Source organism: Miniopterus natalensis, chromosome 10 (assembly GCF_054644295.1).
Source record: "Miniopterus natalensis isolate mMinNat1 chromosome 10, mMinNat1.hap1, whole genome shotgun sequence".
Lineage (NCBI taxonomy): Eukaryota > Metazoa > Chordata > Mammalia > Chiroptera > Miniopteridae > Miniopterus > Miniopterus natalensis.
Window position 1 is genome coordinate 7,724,651 of NC_142090.1, and position 23,290 is coordinate 7,747,940.

The 23,290-nt window shown below is 43.3% G+C and overlaps 1 protein-coding gene across 1 annotated transcript in view; it reads right to left on the bottom strand.

The window, feature by feature from the left end:
* Nucleotides 1-23,290, bottom strand: part of MGAM (maltase-glucoamylase) — a 59,557-nt gene that overhangs the window by 10,867 nt on the left and 25,400 nt on the right. The window contains exons 20-41 of the mRNA XM_016205064.2: nucleotides 23,013-23,137; nucleotides 19,665-19,753; nucleotides 18,957-19,006; nucleotides 18,365-18,532; nucleotides 15,547-15,699; nucleotides 14,990-15,190; nucleotides 12,822-12,976; nucleotides 11,581-11,749; nucleotides 11,220-11,316; nucleotides 10,454-10,566; nucleotides 9,309-9,434; nucleotides 7,921-8,049; nucleotides 7,569-7,679; nucleotides 7,219-7,281; nucleotides 5,562-5,696; nucleotides 4,604-4,691; nucleotides 3,681-3,819; nucleotides 2,714-2,847; nucleotides 2,552-2,586; nucleotides 2,344-2,460; nucleotides 1,311-1,459; nucleotides 459-543 (exon numbers count right to left, since the gene is read on the bottom strand). Of these exons, the coding sequence (XP_016060550.2) occupies nucleotides 459-543; nucleotides 1,311-1,459; nucleotides 2,344-2,460; nucleotides 2,552-2,586; nucleotides 2,714-2,847; nucleotides 3,681-3,819; nucleotides 4,604-4,691; nucleotides 5,562-5,696; nucleotides 7,219-7,281; nucleotides 7,569-7,679; nucleotides 7,921-8,049; nucleotides 9,309-9,434; nucleotides 10,454-10,566; nucleotides 11,220-11,316; nucleotides 11,581-11,749; nucleotides 12,822-12,976; nucleotides 14,990-15,190; nucleotides 15,547-15,699; nucleotides 18,365-18,532; nucleotides 18,957-19,006; nucleotides 19,665-19,753; nucleotides 23,013-23,137 (2,631 nt within the window). The remainder of the gene's footprint in view (nucleotides 1-458; nucleotides 544-1,310; nucleotides 1,460-2,343; nucleotides 2,461-2,551; nucleotides 2,587-2,713; nucleotides 2,848-3,680; nucleotides 3,820-4,603; nucleotides 4,692-5,561; nucleotides 5,697-7,218; nucleotides 7,282-7,568; nucleotides 7,680-7,920; nucleotides 8,050-9,308; nucleotides 9,435-10,453; nucleotides 10,567-11,219; nucleotides 11,317-11,580; nucleotides 11,750-12,821; nucleotides 12,977-14,989; nucleotides 15,191-15,546; nucleotides 15,700-18,364; nucleotides 18,533-18,956; nucleotides 19,007-19,664; nucleotides 19,754-23,012; nucleotides 23,138-23,290) is intronic.

Here is a 23,290-nt window from a genome sequence, read left to right on the forward strand (position 1 = left end):
GAAAAAGTAAGGAAATGACTTTTGCTGCCTAAAGGCCTCCTACAGAAGGAAGGGAAGGGCTAGCCCTCCTCAGTGAGATTCCACACATTGCCTCAAACGATCCTTAGGAAAAGTTTTGTTTTAAGGTAACAGGGGATTGTAATAAATCTTTACAGTACTGCCCCCACCTGACTAAACTCCTTATTTCAGTTAATGAAGAAATGATTATATCTTCAAATATAAGGTTTTTTCCTTCTCGATTGTCCTATGAATCAGAATCTGTTTTGATGATTTTAAAGATGAGGGAGCTGGGGACCGGAACACCTAAGTGATGGACTTCAGCTCAGAGGGGAGGAAGAGACAGAGGTGGAATACAAAGCCACCTCTCAGGACCCCCACCAGATCAGGCCTCTTCTCCTGGCCCCATTCACCAGGCTTCATAACTGGGACCTCTGTTCACCAGAGGCTTCCATACTCACAGGCGTCAAGACGGGGCTGACCAGGAAGGCTGGGCCCAGCAGGAACTGACTGTCTATTTCCCAGGTCTCCCTGTCTGACACAAACCTGGAAAGGCAAACCCAAAGTACCACAATCAAGATGCCAGCAGGGCCCCAAGCCAAGGCCTTGAGGAAACTCCTCAAATTCTGACCCGAGTCAGAAATCCAGCCTCTCTACTTTAAATTACTTTTTCCACCTTAATCAGATATATATTCACTTCCTACACATCAGGCTCTTCAAACTCCAGACATGTTCTCATTTATAAATATCTCCATGCTTCTTAACTATGGCACATCCTACATGCAAGAATGGCCTTCATCCCTCAAATCTCCCCCTGGAATGCATTGTGACCTGAGCTTCTGTAAAAGATAAGTAGGTCTTCACAAGCCCAAATTAGAAAGAAATTATTCTGTGTTGTATCATTTTGGGAAAACAATTTTAAATTCAATAGCCTTGCTCAGCCAGGCGTGGCTCAGCAGTTAAGTGTAGACCTAGGATCCAGGCGATTGGGGTTTGATTCCTGGTCAGGGCACATGCCCGGGTTGCAAGCTGCAGCCGATCAAGGACTCTCTCATCATTGATGTTTCTATCTCTCTGTCTCCCTCTCCTTTCCTCTCTCTGAAATCAATAAAGATATATTTAAATTCAATAGCCTCTCATTACAGACCCAGGGTATCAATGACACTGCGCTAAAGAACATATTTATGTCCCTAGAGAGCTTATGGCAAAAGGCAATCATGTCTTTAATTTAATTTGGAAGAACTATTTTCTTGACCTGATAATATATAGAATAAAATCATCCCTCAGTCACCAGGCTTCAGCTGGACACTCACTCGTGGAGAAGAGGCCTCACGACAGTGCTGCCCTGCGTGCTGGCCTGGTGCATCAGGGTGTAGAGGTATGGCAGGATGGAGTATCTGGTGTGCAGGACACTTTTGGAGATATTCACAAACGTGTCATTCCAGGATACAGGGTCTTGCCTCTAAAGGAGAGGAAGAGGAGTTTTAGAGCTCACCACTGGGGGACTTGAGGTCACTGAACATTTATTACGAATGAAAATCACACCTAGCTAAATCAAAGATGATCATAGATAGGGCTCAGAGAATATTCTTAACAGACTGAGAGAGGTCGCTGAAGCTTTCCCAGGACAGCTGATAAAATTTCCCCATAAGACATTCTTTTGGGGATATGTTTGATACAAGGCTGCCTAAACAAAAAAAGAATTATCTAAGGAACACTGAAGAAGATGGTTCATTGAAACATAAGGATCTTTTCATGTACCTACTGGCCGTTCATATGTCTTCTTTGGAGCCTAAAAGGGACTCTGAATAAGTAGAACTCATAGAAACAGAGTAGGGCGGTGGGAATCAGGGGCTGGGTGTTGGGGAAAATAGGGAGATGTCAGCAGAAGGATAAAAACCTCCAGTTATAAAATAAATACAGGGTGGGGCAAAAATAGGTTTATAGCTGTTCATATCAAAAATGTAAATACAACAACTAATAAATAATAATAGAAGACTAAACTCTGTGTTTTGCGTACTCACAACTGTAGACTCACTTTTGCCCCACCCTGTACGTTCTGGGATATAACGTGCAGCATGAATACAGTTAGCAATACTGTCCTGTATGTTTGACAGGTGACAAAAGAGCAGATGTTCAATTAAATGTCCTCGTTACCAAAAAGAAATGGTAAGTATCTGAGGTGACGAAGGTGTTAACTAATCCAACGGTGGTCATCATTTCACAATATATAAGTGTGTCAAAAAAGAAAAGAAACATGAGAGTTTAACAGCGTTACGGGCGTCCCTGGGGAATTAGAGCAGCTCAGAATTGGAGGCTGTGTTCCTAGTGACACCTTCATCCTACCCTTGTCCCAATGGTGTTGTGGTTCCTCGAAAAGGGGTAAAAGGCCCCCAGCTGCATCCAGCGAGCACACATCTCGTATTCAGCATCTTGAAAGAATCCACAGATATCGGCTCCTGTCTAAAAAGATGCAATACAACAGGCCTGTTGATGAATTCTGAAAAATGGCACCATGTGCTCGGGGATTAGCCGCGATCCAAAGGGCACTTACGTAGGGTATGCCGAAGAGGCTGAACTCCATCATGCCTGCAGTGAGAACCGGGGCTGTGTCAGATGCGGCCTCCACACCCGCTCCCTCCCGCTCCTCGGGGCACCCGTCAGCAGGGATCCTGCCCCGCGCCCACCAGCGGAGCCCCTGGGACAAGCCACGCACCAATGATCGACTTCCTCAGCTGGTCCCACGAGGCTGTGTTGTCTCCCAGCCAGTGCCCTCCCCAGCGGCCGGAGGAGGGGAACGTGGAGCGGGTGATGACGATCCCTCGCTCTCCTGTCACCTCCTGCACGGCTCTGGTAGGAGGGGAACAGGGAGGTGACAGAGATCAGAACAGGTGAAGAAAGGCCCCAAAGCTTCTCCTCCTAGAGCCTCTAATCCCAGGGCATGGTGCCAACATGTTTCCTGTGTTACTGGGGGGAATATGGAAATCTGAGCTACAGGGAGGTTCCCAATGACCAACCCCGGCGGATGGACAGAGTAATAACAGTTATTCCTTAGAGTGTTTAAGGGTTTTACAAAGAACTTCACCACGTAATAAACTCAGTGGGTCACATAAAAACAATACGGAATCACCAAATCTTACTATTTATTTACTCAGTGCTTAGTTGTATATATTTGGGGAGGAAGAAGGTGAATTCCTTTATAAGGCTTTCCTTAGGATGATTCGCACTGACTGAGCTCACACAGTAGGACAAGGCTAATTCAGCAGAACCCTCGTTGGCTCTCCCAACCAAGGATGACCTCCCAAAAAAGTCCCAAAAGAGAGGAGTGACTTTTGAAATATAGGAGCTCTCCTGTCCTCTTCACTCTCTTTGCCTCCTGTAACTCACGTTGTTACAGCGTCAGCTGCACTGTGTGACAATGGCCCATGGCATCTCCACTAGGATGACTGGTCTCTCCCTGGCAGGACCAGCCCTTGTGTAACTCTGTCCTGTTAACTGTGATCACAGGGCCTGGCTCCATGCTCATGAGTATTTGTCTAATAGGTAAGAATAGCTTCATGGCTGTAATTAAAATCTTTTTAGCCCCTTTGGAAGAGGGAGTAAGAGGAGACGCAGGGGAGCATCATCAGTCACTGGCTGTGCCTGCAGATTGTGCCATTTAGAGAAGGGACATAATGACTCACTCGTAGGTGGGTCTGGTCTGGGACCACCCGTACAGGCTGTGCACGTCGTAGTGGCGCACCCGGGAGCCGTCGGGCAGGATCTGCTCACTCTCCATGCACAGGGTCTTGCTGCTCAGACCCCTGTCCCTGGACTCCAGATCTGAGGAGAAAGAACTAGTGATGGGAAAGCCACCTCTGATCCTGTTCAGTGCTGACCTCTCTTCAAGGGACTGAACTCTACATCTGCATGGGCCCCCTCCTTCCCCGAGGCATGGGAACGCGCTCAGCTCTGTGAGCCGCAATGGCGCCACAGGCGGTTCAACATCAAGTCCTCCGGAGGGTCTCCAGGGGAAAGCCAAGGGCGTGGGGAAGAGCACAGAGTTGTCAAACACTATGGGGCAGGCTCCACCCTCGGCTTTCAACATGCTAATTATTTCATGTCATTCTTATCTTAACTCTACGAAGGACATCCCTTTCTCCCCCTTTTACAGTTTTAAAAACAGCTTTGGAAATATCAAGGAATCTGTTGAAGGTCATACTGTAGCTCATAGAGAGAGAAAAATTTCTGGGGCCAAGATATGAACACAAGTGTAATGCCAAAGTCCATCAACTCCACATAAGGGGAAGCCCCTACTTTCCACCCACTGGTGGCACAACAAATCTTCGTAGAGGAATTAACACGAGCCTGAAGAAGGAATGAATGCAGATGTAGGATCCTTTGGAGACATAACCACTGTTAAGTGTTTTCTGAACAAACTCAAAATATTCAGTCTTTGGGGTCAGTAACTTGTATACATCCAAGTCCTTGAAATTTGTTTGTCATTACCCCCCACACCCCATCCCAAAACCAAAGCACCACTGATAAGCCCCTGCCTGCTGGGCTCTTGCAGGGGTCACTCCTTGTGGCCATGGCTCTGCCAGTAGAGGAGGCCCAGGGTCCTTACGTGGCATATAGGGAGGGTGATTCAGAGCACTATTCTTGCAGCCTGGAGGAACTGCCCCATTCACAAAGCTTGCTGGTTCATTCATATCCTAGAAATGTAAAACACAAATACATCTCACTTTTTAAAATAGTTACATGGCTCAGTTAGTTGAGCATCACCCCATGGACTCAAGGGTCGCTGTTTCGATTCCTGGTCAGGACACACACCCAGGTTGAGGGTTTGATCCCTGGCGGGTGCAAGTAGGAGAGGCAACTGATTGATGTTTTTCTCTCACATCAATGTTTCTCTCTCTCCCTCTCTTTTCCTCTCTCTTTAAAATCAGTAATTTAGCCCGGCCGGGCGTGGCTCAGCGGTTGAGTGTCAATCTAGGATCCAGGCGATCGGGGTTCAATTCCCAGTCAGGGCACATGCCCGGGTTGCGGGCTCGATCAATGACTCTCTCATCATTGATGTTTCTGTCTCTCTCTCCCCCTCTCCTTTCCTCTCTCTGAAATCAATAAAGATATATTTTAAAAAATAAAATAAAATCAATAATTTAAAAAAAATTAAAATAGTTACATGCTGTCAACTCAGAGAAAGAGAAGCAGTGAATAAATCATTCACCATCCAGTAATCATCAAATCCAGCTGAGAACTGACTAGAAAGATCAATTAAGCCCTACAGTATAACTGGCTAGAGGATTTTTTTTTTTTTAATTCTCCCTCAGGGTTTGAAGGAAGTCGCAGTTCCAATAAATTCCTAGTAATGACCTTGGAGTTTTACAGCAGGAACTTGGGGCCAGGTACAAGGTCTGAGGACTATTGGGGTGTCTACTCCCAACTGGAGGAACTGCAGTCTATGTCCAAAGTCTCTCTGGGGTGATCACTATCTTTCTTTATTAAAGGTCAGTGATACATACACTTAGACACACAAAGGTAGACACACATTTACCCACATGTACACGGACACAAACACTCACAATCCACATGCCATCGAACTTCAAACTCTTCTCCGGACTCAGTGGATTGGTGTATAGTTCTCTCAACTCCCTCTTCCACCAGGTGGCAGTTGAATTACGGAAAAAGTCTGGGAAGGCCACAAAAGCTCGGTATTGCTGTAAAAATTAAATATAATTTATTTGTCCCAAATAAATATATAAGACAGCAAACAGGCATTTACTAAGAGCTTAACTCCTGCACAGCCTTGTACTACATGGTGACAGGTAATCTGAACAGAGCTTAAGTAATGTTCTTTTCTTGTTTTAACTACAATAGTGCAGGGGGAAATTAGCACAAATTAGGCCCCTCCTTAGCATTTGGAAAGCATCCACAGACTGATTTCCTCTCCCTATCAACACGAACAGTAGTGATCAACCCCTGAACTCACTATCTCGTGTATTAGATGCCCAACCCTCAACTTCCATCATGCAATTTCCTAAGCACCCCTCAAAGACAAAGCGTAAGCCGGGGAGAGCCTGCAGCCTGAAAGGGAGAGACATCAGATGCCTTGTCAGCAGGCTGGAAAGAAGCAGCCAGTTGACCCTCTCTTGTCTCATTCCTGCTCGGGAAAGGGGGTGAGAGGCAAGTTTGCATTTTAGTCCATGAGACCATCTGACTAGTTTGCATCTGTGTTTTCTCTAGTTTCAGCATCACCTGAAAACAGCACTTGTGTGTCAAGTAAGTTGAAAGGACTTAGGAGGAAGATGTAGCTCCCCCTCCTCTTTCATTTGCTCAAATAATAAAGGTCATGTCTTCGCTGTAACCTAAAAAGTAGACCCAAGGTATAGCTCCTCAACTAGAGCATAAGATTTTTGAGAGCAAAGACTTTATTTTCTTTTCTTCTGATTAATCTTTGTATCCCCTACAGTGCTTAGCTTAGAACCCGACATAAAATAAATGCTCAGTGCCTAACTGTGAATTCACACCACTTAGTGGCAGCAAATATTCATAAATTTCTATGTAGGTCATATTGCTTGTTAAGGAACATTATGGTCCATTGTATGTCTCAGTAGATAGGTTCCTCTCTGTTCATCAGTGCATTTTAAGAGTTTAAAAGCTCAATAATGCTGTTGGTAAGGGTTAGGGGGAGCAATGGAAAGAAGACTTGATTGAGGGAACTTCCAGCTCTTATACACAATAGACAATAGACAAAAGACAAGTAGGCCCTGGCTGGCGTAGGTCAGTTGATTGAGTGTAGTCCCATGCACTGAGAGATCACCAGTTTGATTCTGGATCAGGGCACATGCCTGGGTTGCAGCCTGGGTTGCAGGTTTGATCCCCAGTAGGGGCATGCAGGAGGCAGCCATTCAATGTTCTGTTTTCACACTGATGTTTCTCTTTCTCTCTCTTCCTCTCCCTTCCTCTCTCTCTCTAAAATCAATAAAAAATCATATTAAAAAAAAAAAAAAGAGAGAGAGAGGTAGAAACATGGAATCAGAAGAAGAGACTCTTTCACCAAAAACAGAGAGCTCCAGCTCAGGCAGGTTGGAAAACATGGGGTAGGGCAGGGTGATGGAGGATTAGAATAAAGATTAATACCAGCCACATCTGAGTCATTTTTTAAAAAAATAAACTGATTAAAAGACAGACCTCCCTGGCAACCCTCACTCCACCCAACATCCACAAAGGGCCCTTTACCTCCACTTGGCTCTCCCAGTCTAGAGACCCGTTTATAACAACATTGGGGAAATCAGGCCAGACCTGTGGAAAGAAAAATGTCCAAAGGCAGTGCAGTCGATAATTTCTCTTATGTAGCATTTCCTAAGAAACTATAAACCATGGTCCTAAGGGTGATAGCACTTTGATTTTTCACATAGGATTGATCTAGAGGGAAGTGCATATATATTCCTTCAAAATTCCTCAACTGTGTTGACAGATATTGATTGAGAAAATGAGAACTTCCGACCTTAAACGAAAAAGACCAAACAACAGCCCCAAACGCACTAACAGTGATGCATCCCCAGGCTGGGTCACCACGAAGATCATACCTTTCCCCAGACAATGTCGTCACTGTTTGGATATTTGATGAAGACATCATCTGTTACACCCCGGCTGAATGCAGGATAGGGCTTCGTCTCGTTTCCAGAGATGGCTGGGTCCTACAATCAACACATAGGCCAGGTGAGGAAACCGAAGCCAGAGAATGACGGGACAGGAGAGAGAAACTTCCCCAAAGGGAAGGCACCACCTTCCACCTGAACGGCACAGCGGCTGTGAATCCTGGGGCATATCTTACTCTTTGACCCTCAACTTCTCTACTTGTAACGCGGGAGGGAACCTGGCACATGTAAAGCTCCTCTGCACTCCCAAAAGACTCCTCCCGTTCATGCAGGAACGAACCAGAATAAGGATGACCCGCATCCCGTCGGCCTTCATGCGGTTAATCAGAGCTGGAAACCCAGCAAACTTGGGGTTGAGGGTGAAGTCCAGCTGCCGCTCCATGTAGTCGATGTCCGAGTACTGCACGTCCTGGGGGACACACAAGGGAGCTGAGTGGCTGCAGGCTCCGGACGGGAACAAGCCGCCACTAACCCAACCGGTAGCGAATTTCACACAGCTTCTTTGGGATTCTTTCAAATCCTGGTTCTGGTATTTGTCAGGTGCTAGGTTCTGGGAAATCTACCTAACTTTCTAATTTTCCTTTGCAACATGGAAAAAACACACAACAAAATTAGCAAAATATAAATGATAATGCCTATCCAGCAGGGCTGTTTTGAGGATAAATGAAAACAATGGATGAGGAAGTGCCTTGTCAATGACCAGTATCAGGAGTGATGGTGGCCACCTCCCCCAAGAGGCTGCCCTGGCATCAGCGGTTCAAGTTCAGAGAAAACAACATAATGTCAATTACCTAGTACGAATACAACGTAGGTGGTAAATCTACCCAAAACAAAACAGAACCTGTTATTGCTCTGGAATAGCCAGGCTTAGGGGTTGTTAAACACAGCCTTCTTATTATGAGTGCATGCTACACTTTCCATTAATAGAAACAACTATAAACAACAACAATAAAATAGAATAAAATTAAATACAGGGGTTGGAAAAAGTGGGTTTACAGTTGCTTGTATGAAAAATAATACAATAATTAATAAATAGTAATACAAGAATAAACTCTGAGTTTCACATATGCACAACTGTAAACCTGCTTTTGCCCACCACTGTATGTAATTGGTTTGTGGGATCAATTCTCTGATCATTGGACCCCTCTTGTCCTCGATTGAGTTTCTCCCACATATATTTCCTCTGCAAGCCAATTCCAAGATCCCTACATTCAGCCCTGGATTAGCTCAAAGCTGAGAGAAGACTGTGCTCCAGCCCCAGCAAAGTGTTGGAACTGAGATTCTATCTACACACACAACGGTCTGACTGAATTTGGGTTGAGCTTTTAAAATTAAACAATACTACTGTTTGGGAGGTCCTTTTATTCTTATGGAACCAAGGATGTTTTTGACTAAATTTAATTCATGTAACAGAAATGGGAGCATGATCTAGCAGGAAGAACCCTGGAGCTGGTCCTGTATCCTCCTTGGCAAATCATTGTGACTCTGAGATGCAGACCATGACCCCCACCTGTATTACTGCATTGGGGTGAGGCTCAGTGTGATATTGTATGAGAAAGAACTTTGTAACTTTACAGAACCCCACAAAAATCAGACAAATGAATCCAGATAGAGACAACTGGGGTTGGCCGTGTCTCAAAGCTGGTACACCACAAGTTGAGAACATACATAGGGGATCTTGGCGGCCACCATCTCATCATACAAGCTGGCAATCTCAGAGTCGTTCTGGTATCCATAGCGACATAGCTGAAATCCCAAGGACCAGTAAGGAACCATCACTGGCCGACCGATCAACTAGAAAACAGGCAGAAAATATTAGTTCTTAAAAAGAAGACTCCAAATCGAGGTTGTACACAAAGTGCTTTAAGAATATTTTTCTAGTGCCCCACATTAGACAATCAACAAATTCAAATCCAGAGAGAAACTGAGAAGATGCACAGCCACTGGGATAACTTGGAGAAAGCTTCCTGCTAGACTAGACCCACTCCCCAGGAATTTGGGAAAATCTGGTTTTACTCTGATTCCTAGAGGCAGTCTAGCTTATTGGTTAGGAACACAGAACCTAGAAGTGTCTGGGTTACCATATGGGCTCCAATCTCTGCTGACTATGCAACCTTGGGCTAACATTAAATGCCTCTTGTGCATCAGTTTCCTCACTTGTAAATTGGGGATAACAATAGTATTTGCTTCATGGTGTGTTTTTGAGTGGACTGAATGAGTTAATATGTATATGTAAAGCGTTCTGACATATATCACTTACTGTATGCCAGTAAGTCTTATATATGTGTTTGTTGCTGCTGTCAAAACAACTGTCATGATCACTATGACTACCATGACCATCACATCACTACCACCATCACCACCACCATCACCCACAATCACCATCACCACCATCACCACTACCATCACCACATCACAACCACCACCACCACCACCACCACCACCATCACCAACACCAGTACACTACCATCACCATCACATTACCACCACCACCATATCACCACCATCGTCGCATTACCACCATAATCACTACCACCACCATCATATTATCATCATCATCACCATCACTATTGCTACCATTGCCACCTCCACAACCACCACTGGCACTATTAATTCTGCTGCTCTGCAATGCTTTGAGAGGCTATGAAATTAATGTTTTGGGGGATGTATATATTCTTTATTTTGTAATCTACCTGTCTCCCAATAAGACCACTAATTCCAGTTATTATCTGAGAACTGTACTAATGAATGTGGGTTTTGGAACACAAAATATACTGTTTAAATACTTGGTAACCAATTGAAGTCCCTCCTACCTCAGTGTACTGCTGAGTGACAAGCTCTGGAGTTGGCCCCAAGACCACGTAAAAGTCCAGAATCCCTCCCGTGGTGCGGTATGTCAGGGCAGGCAGGGGTTGGAATGTCACATCTGAAAATGTAGGAAAATACCAATCAATTTGCAAACCCTCAATGTGAGGAACTACCCCAGAAATCCATAACTTCTCCCTCTTTCTACACCTCTGTGTTTCAAGAAAGTATTTTGTACTGTAGCTACACAGAATTGAAGTTAAGTGAAACCCTACAGGGTCCTATCTCTGGATTTTTTTCCCTTTGGTGTTCTTTGATACAAAGGTATAATACTCCTAACTCAGGTATAGGCTTTATTCGGATTTTACCCCTTTTTACATGCATGCTTTCCTCTCTACCTCCTGCCTTTCCAACCCCGTTCCAATACACCATACAAATATTCTTCACATCCTCATACCCCCAGAGAGAGTGCTCCGACCCACAGCTTCATCACTAATTCAGATTACACAGATGGCCCCCACTGGCCAAACTCCAGGATATTTGGGACTTGCTTGGGTTTACTCTCCCTTCTTACACGATTTTTGCCAAGTAAGAGTTTAGTTAATTCTTGTTAACACATATTACTGAACTGAAATCAACAGAAACGCTAAGAAGAAAGAAACTGGTCACACGATAATGCCTTTGACTTCTGGAGGCAGCTAGGTCAAACACATTCTAAAGATCCTCAAGAACGACGGGTTCCCAAAAAAAGGGGAGATACTGGCATCCCCTTACCCATGGCGTTGCTGTTTAACAGAAGCACCCCATGGGCGCTGCCGTCTTCCTCCAGGCCCAGGTAGTAGGGGTGGACGCCGTAGGAATTCATCTTGTACTGGGAGAGTCATGCAAAGAAGTGGTAAGAGGTTAAGAGACAGTGCGGCTGAGAAAGAAACTCAATGAAAATGGATTGGTAAGGTGTGTCTAGTCTTCTCCCTGAGACAGGTAAAATGCATAAGAAACAAAGGAGCCAGAGAGTTGGCCCATTTGTCTAAAAGCAGAACGTGACCCCCTAAGTTGAGTCCCGGAAGATGAAGCAGCAAGTGGCCACGATGTGGGTAAAGAGGGGCACAGAAAGGTCCCAACACTCTGCCCTTACCCCCGGGGGCTGGTCTCGGGAGAACATCCCCCACGTGTGCCAGTTCAAGTCTCTCCGATAGGCTGTGTGTTCATTTTCTCCAAAGCCATAGATATACTGGGAGGGAAGGCGAGTGGAGATGCGGATGAACATGTCGTTGAAGGTGAAGCCAAGGAGCTGCGAGTCCCAACTGCAACACAAAAAGGGTATATTTGGGAAAGAAATGGGCTGTTATATGGGCTTCAAGCAGCTGAGTTTTCAAGGACAACTGAACTTTTGATCCCTCCCTCCCCCCAGAACCCTACTAACCTCCCAAACCAGACGTAAAGTCTGCTTGATTAAAATAATCATGGATGCCTTTGCTAAAAGCCCAGGAGCCAACTTCATTCTTTATTTTCCTCCATCCCTCCCTTTTTCCAGTTCTCCCTCCAGAACGCCCAATCTCATCACATTTTTCCTCTCAGCTGCCACAGCTCCACACCAACCCCAGCTTCCACTCTTGCTCCCCCTACAGTCCATTTGCTACAAAGCATCCAGAGTGAATTTTCCCAAAGTATTTCACATCATATCACTTCCATGTTTACAATTCTTCAGTGATTTCCATTACAACATCTTATAAAGTCTTCAAGGCCATGCCTGATCTGAAACCCACCTAAACCCCAGCTTCATGTCCCATCACTTACCTCCCTACTTACTACACTGTTCTGACCATACTGGACATTTCCACCCTTAATAGGCCAAGTTTGGTCCCGTTTTGTGGCCTGTGCACTTGCCAGTCCATCTGTCTAACATGTTCTTCCCCACCCCTCAGATTTCCACATGGGTGCCTCCTCCTCAGAGAGATCCACTCTGACCACAGTATCCAAAGCAGTAACTTCCCACAACTCTCAATCATCCTGGTCTCCTACATAGCATTTGTCACTATCCAAGCCTCCTTGTTGGTGTTTCAACTTGAATTATTTTGTTATTTACTTATTACTTTTGTCATGAAAAGAGAAACCACATCTTACATAACCGCATAATATAGGGAAGGCACTCCATAAACATCTGCTGAATGAATGCCTAAGTAGGTGCAATGCCTCCGTAATTATTCCCAGGGGCCTAAAACTTTCTCATAAGAACAGACCCAAAGGAAATAATGTATTCATGAATCTGGGAGTGGATAGTGTGGTGCTTTGAGCCAGGATATCTCCAAAGATGATGGACCGAGTAATGAATGTGCAGGTAACCATCAATTCCAAATCAGACTAGGAGCCATTTACATCACAGTGCCTGTGCTCTTCCGGCGAATTTCAATCCCAAATGGATTCTTCTTAATGAGGACATCATAGAGTTGACTCTCAGGGGTGCTGGATGGAACTGTGGGTATGTTGAGAGGGACTGGGACTTCATACCGATTGTTGTTAGGATCGTAAATCTAGGGACAGAAGAAATTGATTTCAGGTAAGTGTAGCACTCTTACCCTTAGCAGAACCTTGCCGGCCTTGACAAAGAGTCTGAATGCTCTATTTCCTTGTCTTCTTTAAACTCATGATACTCTGGGTTTAATTAACATATCAAAGAACAATGTCAGATTTAACGTTTGATTTGAATCTGTCGTATCTCATTTTTAAGGCCTCTATTACAGTAACACATTCACTCTGACATTGGTACTACCCTGGAAATTCAGTCTAGAATCAGTGTGGTATTTGTGAACATATTGTTTATTATTTGATGTGTAGTTGTATGAGTCTATGTGAATACCTGAAAAACTTCTGAATTGAAAAAAAATCTCCCCCCAAACATAAACTCTACTTGATTTAAAAAAAAAAGTCAGATGTCCTTGCTAAAAATGGGATCTAAGTTGAGTCACTGAGTACCTACCTACTATATTCCTGCTTATACTCAGCAACTGGGTATGTGTCTCAGTTGACATTATTGTTTGTAAGAAATTCACATGCTAATGGCTGATGAAAGAGGTTCACCCACACACTTGAGAGGTATATTGCCATGCAGAGCTATGTAGCAGTGCTGTGATATTGTAGGGAAGGAAATACCTAACACTGTTTCAAGGAGACTGAGACAGTTTCATGGGCAAAATACAGGCTGAGTCTTAAAAGCGTTGTAGCCATTAACCAAGCACATAAAGGAGATCAAGTCATTCCTCATAGAGAAATAAATGCAAAGGCACTGAGTATTGAAGCAGAGTCAGAAAAGGCAAATATTTGGAGAGAGTTACTGTGTGACAGAGGTAGAGTGGTAAAGGGTTAAAGCTGGAAACCTAAGGAGGTTCATTTATTTCAAACCCATCAGGTGTCTATCGCATACCACCAGTGCTATAGTGAGGACAGAAATATAAAAGAGCCTCATTCCTGCCCGGCCGGCCGTGGCTCAGTGGTTGAGCATCTACCTATAATCCAGGAGATTGTGGTTCCATTCCCAGTCAGGGCACATGCCCGGGTTGCGGGCTCAATCCCCTGTCAGGGGCGTGCAGGAGGCAGCCGGCCAATGATGACTCTCTCATCATTGATGCTTCTATCTCTCTCCCTCTCCCTCCCTCTCTCTGAAATCAATAAAGATATATTTTTTAAAAATAAAAAATAAAAAAGCTTCATCCTTACATTAGAAGATGTACAAGAACTCATAGTCCAGGTTGATAGTAGATTATGAAGAACCTTTCAGGCAATGCCTGATGTCTTTCATTTATTCTCTCAATGAACATCTGAGTGCTAACTGCCTACCCAGCTCTGTGTTAGATTTCAAAAATATGAAGATGAAAGGACAAATTCTCATCTTTCAGAAACTCACAATTTCATAAAGAAATAGATTCAAAACAGTCCATCACTAGTCCTTAGATGCAATTAATCATAGGAAAGAGAGGTCACTACGTCTTCATGGCTATTTCACAGGTATCCCTAATTCAACGCCCAGAGCTGAGCTCCTCCGACCTTGCCCACGCTCAGACCTTCTCAGTGTTCCCGCTCCAGCTAACAGCACCATGGTCCGTACAGGCAAGCAGGCTAGAGCATGGTCCTCGTTCTTGGTGCTTCCCTCTCATCCTCACCTGCTTGCAGCCATCACCAGAGCCTGCAACGCGGCCTTCTCAGCTCTCGAAGCTGCCACAGTTCCCCGTTCCTGCCTGTACCATGTCTAAACTCCAGCCCTCGTCTGGATTACCTAACTCGTAACTTCCTAACATGTCTCTCTTTTTTGTTCTTGCCCTCCCAACCATTTCCCTTACAGTAGACACAGCAATCTTTTCAAAATGCAAATTAGAACAGTCTCCCCGTTCCAGGTTTCTCATTGCTCTTAGGGTAACGACCCAGGATAATGCAGCATGGTTAATTCAGAAGAGCGACCTTATTTGAGGGTTCTGTAACCTTGACTAGCGAAATGTAATGGACCTGAAAAGTGCTAGTCGGTACTAGGCACACAGGCTGTAAACACGTACCTTAAACTGCAGCATGTCATTCTTGTGGTAGGTCACTTTCAGACGGAGGGAGTTCACAGGTGTTGAGGGCAAAGCATTGGCATAAAGAGAAGACTTTAAGGAGATGACAGCTGTGGCCCCGTGTGAGTCATATTGAATATCACTGACAGAGTATAGATCTTTGGTGACATAGCAAAAAGGGACTCCTGGGGAAGTGGATTCCTGAGAAGTAAAGCCAAAGTCAGCTCAGCATGGGGTCCTGGGATTCTCAAATGCAAAGGGGTGGGAAAAGGCAATTTATAGGAAGATAAAGCCAACCACCACCCATTTCCCTATACACTCTGGTTATGATACAAGTTTAAACTCCTGATCTCCATGCAAAATATTTGTTTAAAAAAAAACCCATCTCACTCCTGTCCCTACCTACCCTTCATATCCAGGTAAAAACTCAGGTTCAGTTAGAAGCCCTTTCTTTCTGTGGATTTTAAGTAATAACATAGGTACTGATGCTATGCTCATGAAATTGTAGGGTACAGGCAGAGAGGTTTAACATATGATAACACCATCAGCATGGTTACCTCCCAGGCACAGCCGCGAACAGAACAGTTGTCTTTGGAAGCAGGACCCTGATCAGGATAACAGTCTATTTTTTCTGTGTCCTTCATCTTCAGCTCCCATTCCACAGTATATGCTTCTCCCAGGACAAGATCAAGTCCTGTGATAAGGGCGACCTATAGGGATGGGGAGGTGACAAGGAAGTTTACCCTCAGGACACAGGCCCTGCAAGATCTGAAACTTCTTTTAGGAAAGGAATAGAAATCCAACCAGACTCAACAATCCAAGTAATGTACCACTAGAGCCTCTACGAAGAGAACTATATTTGGGGGGTGAGGGGGGGAGTTATCCAATGGCAACAGGGCAGATGTCACAACTCTACGAGAATCTTGTATATAACATTTTGAAAAGAATTTGGTCAAATAAAATCTTCTGTAATCACCCCTTTCTTTCCTTCCCTGACTCGGCTTCCTCTATTTTGTCAGGAAGGCTCTCTTTACACTCCCCCTTGTTCCGTAACACACACAAGCACACGTGTCATCCCAGACTGAGTTTGACTTCTTGCCCTCCATTCCCCAGACCAGCGTCGCCCATTGGTCTGGACTGATGGCACGAACAAAGGGATAAGGTCAGTATGGCCTGGCATCTCATCTCCATTCTGCTGTGGAAACTTAGACAAATTATTTCAGTTCACTGGGTCCCAATTTCACCAATTGTAAAACTGGTGAGTTAGCAAAATCACACCATTTCCTTCTGTTTCTAACATCCCAGCCTCTTCATTTCTCCAAACCCAAAGCCTCAAAATTTGAAAACCTCTTTAAATCCCAGTCACTAACTCAAGTATTTAATATTTTTCTATGTATTTTTTATGTTTGTCTCGTCTTTAATTAGCAATTTCCTTAGAGAAAGTTTACATGTATCTAGAGTTATAAAATTACATTCCAACCATTATCATCCTTCTTCCAGTCTCTTCCCAGTCTAAATTCATCGTGCTCCTCTGTGCTACGAATCCTACCCCTCTCCACAACCACGTTCTTACAACAGCACAGCCTTGATTTGAGGATCAACAGGAGACCCTTTGAAATTAGGTCAGATCCCTCTCATTTTGGCGCTAAGACCTTCCAAAATCTGACCATAAGTTACCTGTCCAAACCGATCCCCTTCTAAAAGTGAATCCTACCTACTCTAGTTATACAATATTCACAGACCAATGAAAGGCTCATCTGTTACTAATATAAGGCTGTCCTTAGATTGGCTCATTCTGATATCTCAACCTTGAATGCTTTATCCAGGCAAATGCCCTTTCTAGGGAAATGGTGCCCATCTGTGGAATACACTGCCAGCTGCCTGCCCTGCATAAAAGTTATCTTCTTACTCACTATTTCAGTTTAGAATACTAAAGTTCCCACTTAAGAATTAAATTTTTAATCCACATAACACAGCTGTGGTTATAAATAGGTACATTTCAAGCCAACTGTTTCTTTCTTGATTTAGGGGCCTGCTTGCTTCCTCTTCTTTGGGGGGGTGTACTAAAACAAGGCCACAGTGACTGGGATGAAGCAGGAGGCACTTCCAATCACCAGAGGAGAAAAAACCCTCAACCCTGACAACCTCGAACCACTGAACCAATGCCAATAACTGACCTCTTTCTAAACTTCTTATTGCACAAGGGAAAAAAATCTCAACTTGTTTAAACCACCATTCGGCTGAGTCTCCTGCCGCTTGCAGCCAAACGAATCTCTAGCTGATGCATCGTCTTTCAAAGTTCAGCTCCAGCCCTGCTCTCTGCGAGGGCTTTGCTCAACTACTCCATTAAGCTTTGAACACGAAATTAGCATAATATAAGTTAACACTTCCTATATGATGGTTGGGTTGCCTGTTCCCTTCCCAGTAATTTCACGTGTATAAATTATGTCTCCCCACCATCCACATTGAGTTTGTTTTCATCTGTGCATCTCTTGCACTTTGCTGTACTCACAAACAAAAATATAACATTTTACTTCTAACATGATGATGTATGCATCCTCAATGGATGCTGTCAAGACAAAACGTCAAACATCATTGGTAGATCATTATAGTAGAAGACTAAATTTACTTATTTCCTCCAAATTTGGAAGGTCCCTCAGAAACCATGCTGACCCACAGCTCCCAATCCCCAATCATACCTGTAGGAAGGAGTATTGGAGGAAAGAGTCCCTCATAATATTTGAGAAAAGGGTCCCTCAGTGCTAAAATACCAGAAGAGCTGACTACAAACCTGTTCAGGAGCATTAGGTCTTATCGCAACTGATGAAAAATCATTTTATTGTTATCATCTAACCAGATAAGTAGTCATTAATTAGCTAGGCTTGTCAAATTCTTTGACTTAATATATTTCCTCAAAGTGTATGCGTCAGAGTGGGAACCTATATATCTCAGTATAGTAAAAAAACAAACAAAAAACCTCACCGCAGAATTTTCATTAGCGGGACTCGCCCTCCCATCTTTACCTTTCTAGCATCAACCAGCAGCTTTCAGATCTACTTTTCCTCTAACCCTGCTCCCTGCACTCCTAGCTTTGCTCTTCTTCCTTCCCAGTCAAAGGGAACAGAAGACTGAGGGGCCAACAGGGGAATTAGGATGAAAAGACTCCTTGGCCTCATCCCAGCTTCTCAGCAGCTCCCCATTCATTCTAGTTCTGGCCCACTGCTCATTTCTTTTCCTCTCCAAACCCTCTGGCTTCCCACCCCAGGCTTCAAAGTGTAGATCAGTCGTCTGGGACCCATGCAACCTTGGTAAAAAGGGACGCCATGAGCTGTGAAGAATTCTTGATTAAACCCTCTCGACCAAATGGATTTTTACCTGTAGGTTAGAATCATAAATGACATTAGGAGAAACTTGACTTTGGACACCATTCTGTTTCACTATAACGTTGCTAGGTTCCTGGGTCCCAAGGATTTTAATCTCTTTAAAAACTAAATTATTGGGGTCTTTGTAGGTTGACTGTAAAATCTTCACATCCAAGCGGTTCTGCAAAACAATTAAGCACAAATAACTATAAAACACAGATTCTCAAGTCGCTCAAATATTCCATCCTAGACCAGATACCCCAGGTTGGTCTGAATGCCTCTTAGCTCTCTCTACTACTGTGTGCTTAACTAGTACAAACTTATTTTGATAACTGCCCCCCCCAACCACCAAGCAGAAAGAGAGAAAGAGAGAGAGAGAAGAGATTTTTTAAAAACTGTATTTAAAGAACTGACTGTTTTGATTTATCCATTTAATTGCCACCTTTTTACTAACATGGTTGATTCAATTATTGGGAGAATGTGCTCACCTATACCCACACATGCATATGAAGCTACAAATATAATTACACACATACACAAACACACATGAGCCTCATGGTCAGACAAAAGCCCACACCTAAGATTCACAAAAATGTACTACTCACTTGGGTGATGGAAAACTCACATAAGATATAAGTGTTATTGGCCACAGTATCTGAAAGTGAGAGAAAGATATATCAGACTCACCACAGAAGAACAGATTTTACCCTGGCTGCCTTTGAAGCTACAACATGAGAATGACAAGATTATAGACAGAGTCTTCCAGGTCAGGCCACTGTTTTCCCTCTTTCTTTCTTCTTTAATCTTGAAAATGTTTCCTTCCATGTGCTTCCAAGGCATACGCCTCAAGTGAATCTACTTCCTAAACTTGAGCCACAAGAGTTGTTAGTATACTGGAGACAGAAAAATGCGCTAGGAAGCTAAATATAGACACATAGCTAGATTCTCACTGCCTCACTGGATATGTATTTCATAGCATCGACATCTGTTCATTAGTATTTTGGGGGAAGATGTCTATATTAAATGGCAGGGATGGTCTTGAAAATCTCTCTTTCAGATACTCATTGACAATAAAATGAGAGCCTATGAATATTGCTGGCCGATGGGAGAATTCTAAGAAGTAGAAATATGTTTTTCTTCCATCAGCAGTCCATCTCCACTGCCCATGAACAGTGCTACTAAAAAACAAAACTCTTCTCTGGAGTGATGAACGCTCCTGGGCCTGGTGAGATTTCTCCCCCAGCTAAATGAGCAGCAGGAGTAACTCAAAGATGTAGTTTCAGAAAAGGCAACATTGTCACAACAGTGCTCACCTTTCGTTTCCCCATCATCCCAGAAAAGTTCCCCTTTTGCTTCTTTGTTGTCATCTAGTGCAATGATAAGACCAAGAGGATTCTTTCGACTGTAGAAGAAGAGATTTATGTAAGTGACAGACTTAAAAGTCAAAGAATTTTGTCAAATGAGCTGGGGTTGATTCTATCAGATTTCAGATGAAAAGGGATCCTAGCAGCAGGCGGCTCTGCTTTTCTTTGGGCACAAAGGCAAAATCAACAGGTGCATCTCCCTCTAGAATCAGTAATAGAAATACCCCAAACATTAACAATAGACATCTATGTAGGAGGCAAGAACTGTAGTACCCAAATCACACAGTAGCTACAATAAAAGCCGTTGATGCAACTATTATTTAGAATATAGACTATTAGAAGACAGAGAAACCCTAGACAATAATTGGTTCAGCCTAGTCATTTTAGATATGATACATGCAGAAGATGTATTAACTGTGGCTAGGGGACAATTTTTTTTCCCTTCCAGAAAACCATTTTGACTCAGAAAGCAATAAAATACAATGGCACTTTTCCAAATTTTATTATTTTTTAAAAATATATCTTTATTGATTTCAGAGAGAGAGGAAAGGAGAGGGAGAGAGAGAGATAGAAACATCAATGAAGAGAGAGTCATTGATCGGCTGCCTCCTGTACACCCCCAACTGGGGATCAAGCCCGCAACCCGGGCATGTGCCCTGACTGGGAATCAAACCCCAATTGCCTGGATCCTAGGTCGTAGCTCACCTGTTGAGCCACATCCGCCTGGCTCCAAATTTTATTTTTTATTATTAGTTTGTTTTGAGAGAAAAGTCAAACGTTCTAATAATCTGCTTTATAGTTACAAATAAGAAACACAAAACACTACTCAAAAAGTTGGTGCAATAGATGGGCATAGAGAAAGAGGAGGAAAGAAGAAGCAATTTCCATTGGGATCTTTGCTAGCGTCAACACGCCTTTAGTCTACCTCCCAATTTTCTGCTCATGCTACAACCCTCACTGACCTCACAGTCTCTATTCTATTCTGTCCCAGTAGAGCCTTCTATTCCACCCTATGCAAGTCAGGTTCCATCATCCAAAAAATCACCTGCTTTCATCTAACACATGCATTGAGTAGTTTCCATTTGCTAGAAAGTCTAAGAGATACAAAGATGAATGGATCACACTCCACTGATGACCTTAAATGTTGTAAGATTAAATATACTCACCAAATAATCAGAAAGGGGAAAGTAAAGAGTGACACAAAAGTTAAAATATTTATAGGAGTCCAGAATGACACTTCTAGGAGTATGGTGGACTAGATATTCTGGAAGACATCACACATTCTGAAGGACCCACCCACTAAAATGCTACTTGGTCCTAGATAAAATATAATACATGGTCCCTGCAGGGAGCTAATGTGTTCCCTAGTTGACAGCAGTCCTGGTTTGCCATCAAAGAGAAGGCAAATGATCTCTGTAGGAGTGAGACCCACATTTGGATCTTTAAGATCACACATTTGAAAAACAGAAACTACTGAACACACAAAATGATAAGCCAGTATGAAAGAAAGTTAGCAAAAACAACTATTGATTTAGAGTCCACTAAGGACTTTAAATAATAGAATTTTCAGGTACAAAGAATAAAATGACTATGATTGACATACTTAATAATATTAAGGAGGAAAGAAAAAAAAAAATCAGCTAAACAGCAAAAGAGTATAAAATATGACCAGGAAATTGGAAGTGGCAGCACTCCCTCTGCTAGAAGAGTTGGGATACATTTCCTGCAGATGAAATCTGAAGTTAATTTGAAGGATTATTAAAAACAACACGAAGCAAAGAATGTTGGGATCTTGAGAATATCATGCTAAGCGAAAGAAAAAATCAGAAGACAGAAAAAGACAGAAAAAGTCAAGAACTCATATGTGGGATATAAAACTGAAAGCAACAAATGAACACACAAGACAGACAAACAAAAACTCATAGACACACGCAACAGTATGGTGGTTACCAGAGGGAAGGGGGTGGGGTAGTGAAGGGTAAAGTCAGCCAAATATATGGTGACGGAAGGAGATTTGACTGGGTGGTGGGCACACAATGCAATATACATATGATGTATCATAGAAATGTACGCTTGAAACCTATATAATTTTATTAACCAATGTCACCTCACTAAATTTAATTTTTTTAAAAAGAACATACCAGGCAGAGAATGTTGGAAAGGGAGATAAGTGCTGAAGCCCAAAAGCAGGAAAACAGAAGGAGATGTTTGGGCAATAGCAAGATTTTGGGCATGGTGGTCTACAGGTATGTGTTAATGTGTGTCCAGAGATATAATTATTAAGTAACTTGGAACCAGATTGTCACTGGCCTTGAATGACCTACTAATGAAAGTGTTTGCTCTAAGCAGGGGAGCAACAGGTTGACATCTTCATTTTGGAAAAATAATTTTGGTATCAGTATGCAAAACAGCATGAAGCTGGTCAATTAGAGAAAAAGAAAACAGCTGGTTTTGGATCTAGAAGTATTTTCCATCACTATCATAAAAAGTCTAAATTCAAAAACTTAAGACAAATAAGGGAGGTGCCAAAGAAAAGACAGGATTCTAACCTCCAAAGAACTTCCAGTGTGTTAAAAACAAATAAGCTAATATTTGTAGAGACACAACTATAAATGTGAGCCTCCTTAGTACAGATGGAGTCCCTAACTTTAGAATCAAAGAATCATAAAAGAGAAATCAGTGAGATGAAGGTGATCTAAAGTGCACAAGGAGTAATATTTGAGCCCCGTTTTGCATCACGAGAAAGAAATGCCTCAGTGGGAAGAAAGAAGAGGGAAATTGAGATCATAAGGGAATAGAAAGTGTACCCTTCACCACCCCCTAGAAATGAGAGTGAGTGAGTCAAAAGCACAGCATGACGGATGGATGGCCGGGCTAGGGCAAGGAAGGTCATCAACAGACCCCATTTTGCCTGAATTGAGAGGTTTTCCAAGTCATGAGACTTTTCGGTGCTAAAATGAAATTGGTTCCAGTAAAATCGAGGATGTTGACCACCCTGGAATTAGTGTGTTTTGAGGAGAAATTCAGGGGGGGTTAAGAAGAACAGGTCTTAAAGTCTTTCAAAGTCTATATGAATGCAGCTCTCAATCAAAGCTTCCTCAGAAAAGGCAGAGTTTAATGCCCTATCACACACACATACACCAACAAATACACACACACACACCCCAGAGCGTCTTCCTCCCCGGTCTCTACTCTCCACGTGATGCATCAGCATCTTCTGCAAGGGGAACAGATGGGAACAGAAATGACCAGCTTTGTCAGCCTGCCCCTTAAAGGAACTCTCCAGCCATGCTGTACCTGGCCACAGTGGTTGTGGCTGGCTGTTGGGTGGGGAAGATGTAGCCTCCTCGCAGGTGAAGTCCAATTTTGTCCCCAGGAAGTTGCATTTCCACTTTCTGCTTCCTCCATCTCACTCGGCCCCCCTGAAGCATGAAGACAAATGGATCGCATTGGCCTGGCAGGACATTCACCTCCAGCTCTCATGCCCGCGCTGAGTCATCTGTGACTCTCTTTTACCACCTAGCTGAACCACTGCCTAGTCGGGCAATCAAACAAGAGATGGGAAAGATATCAAG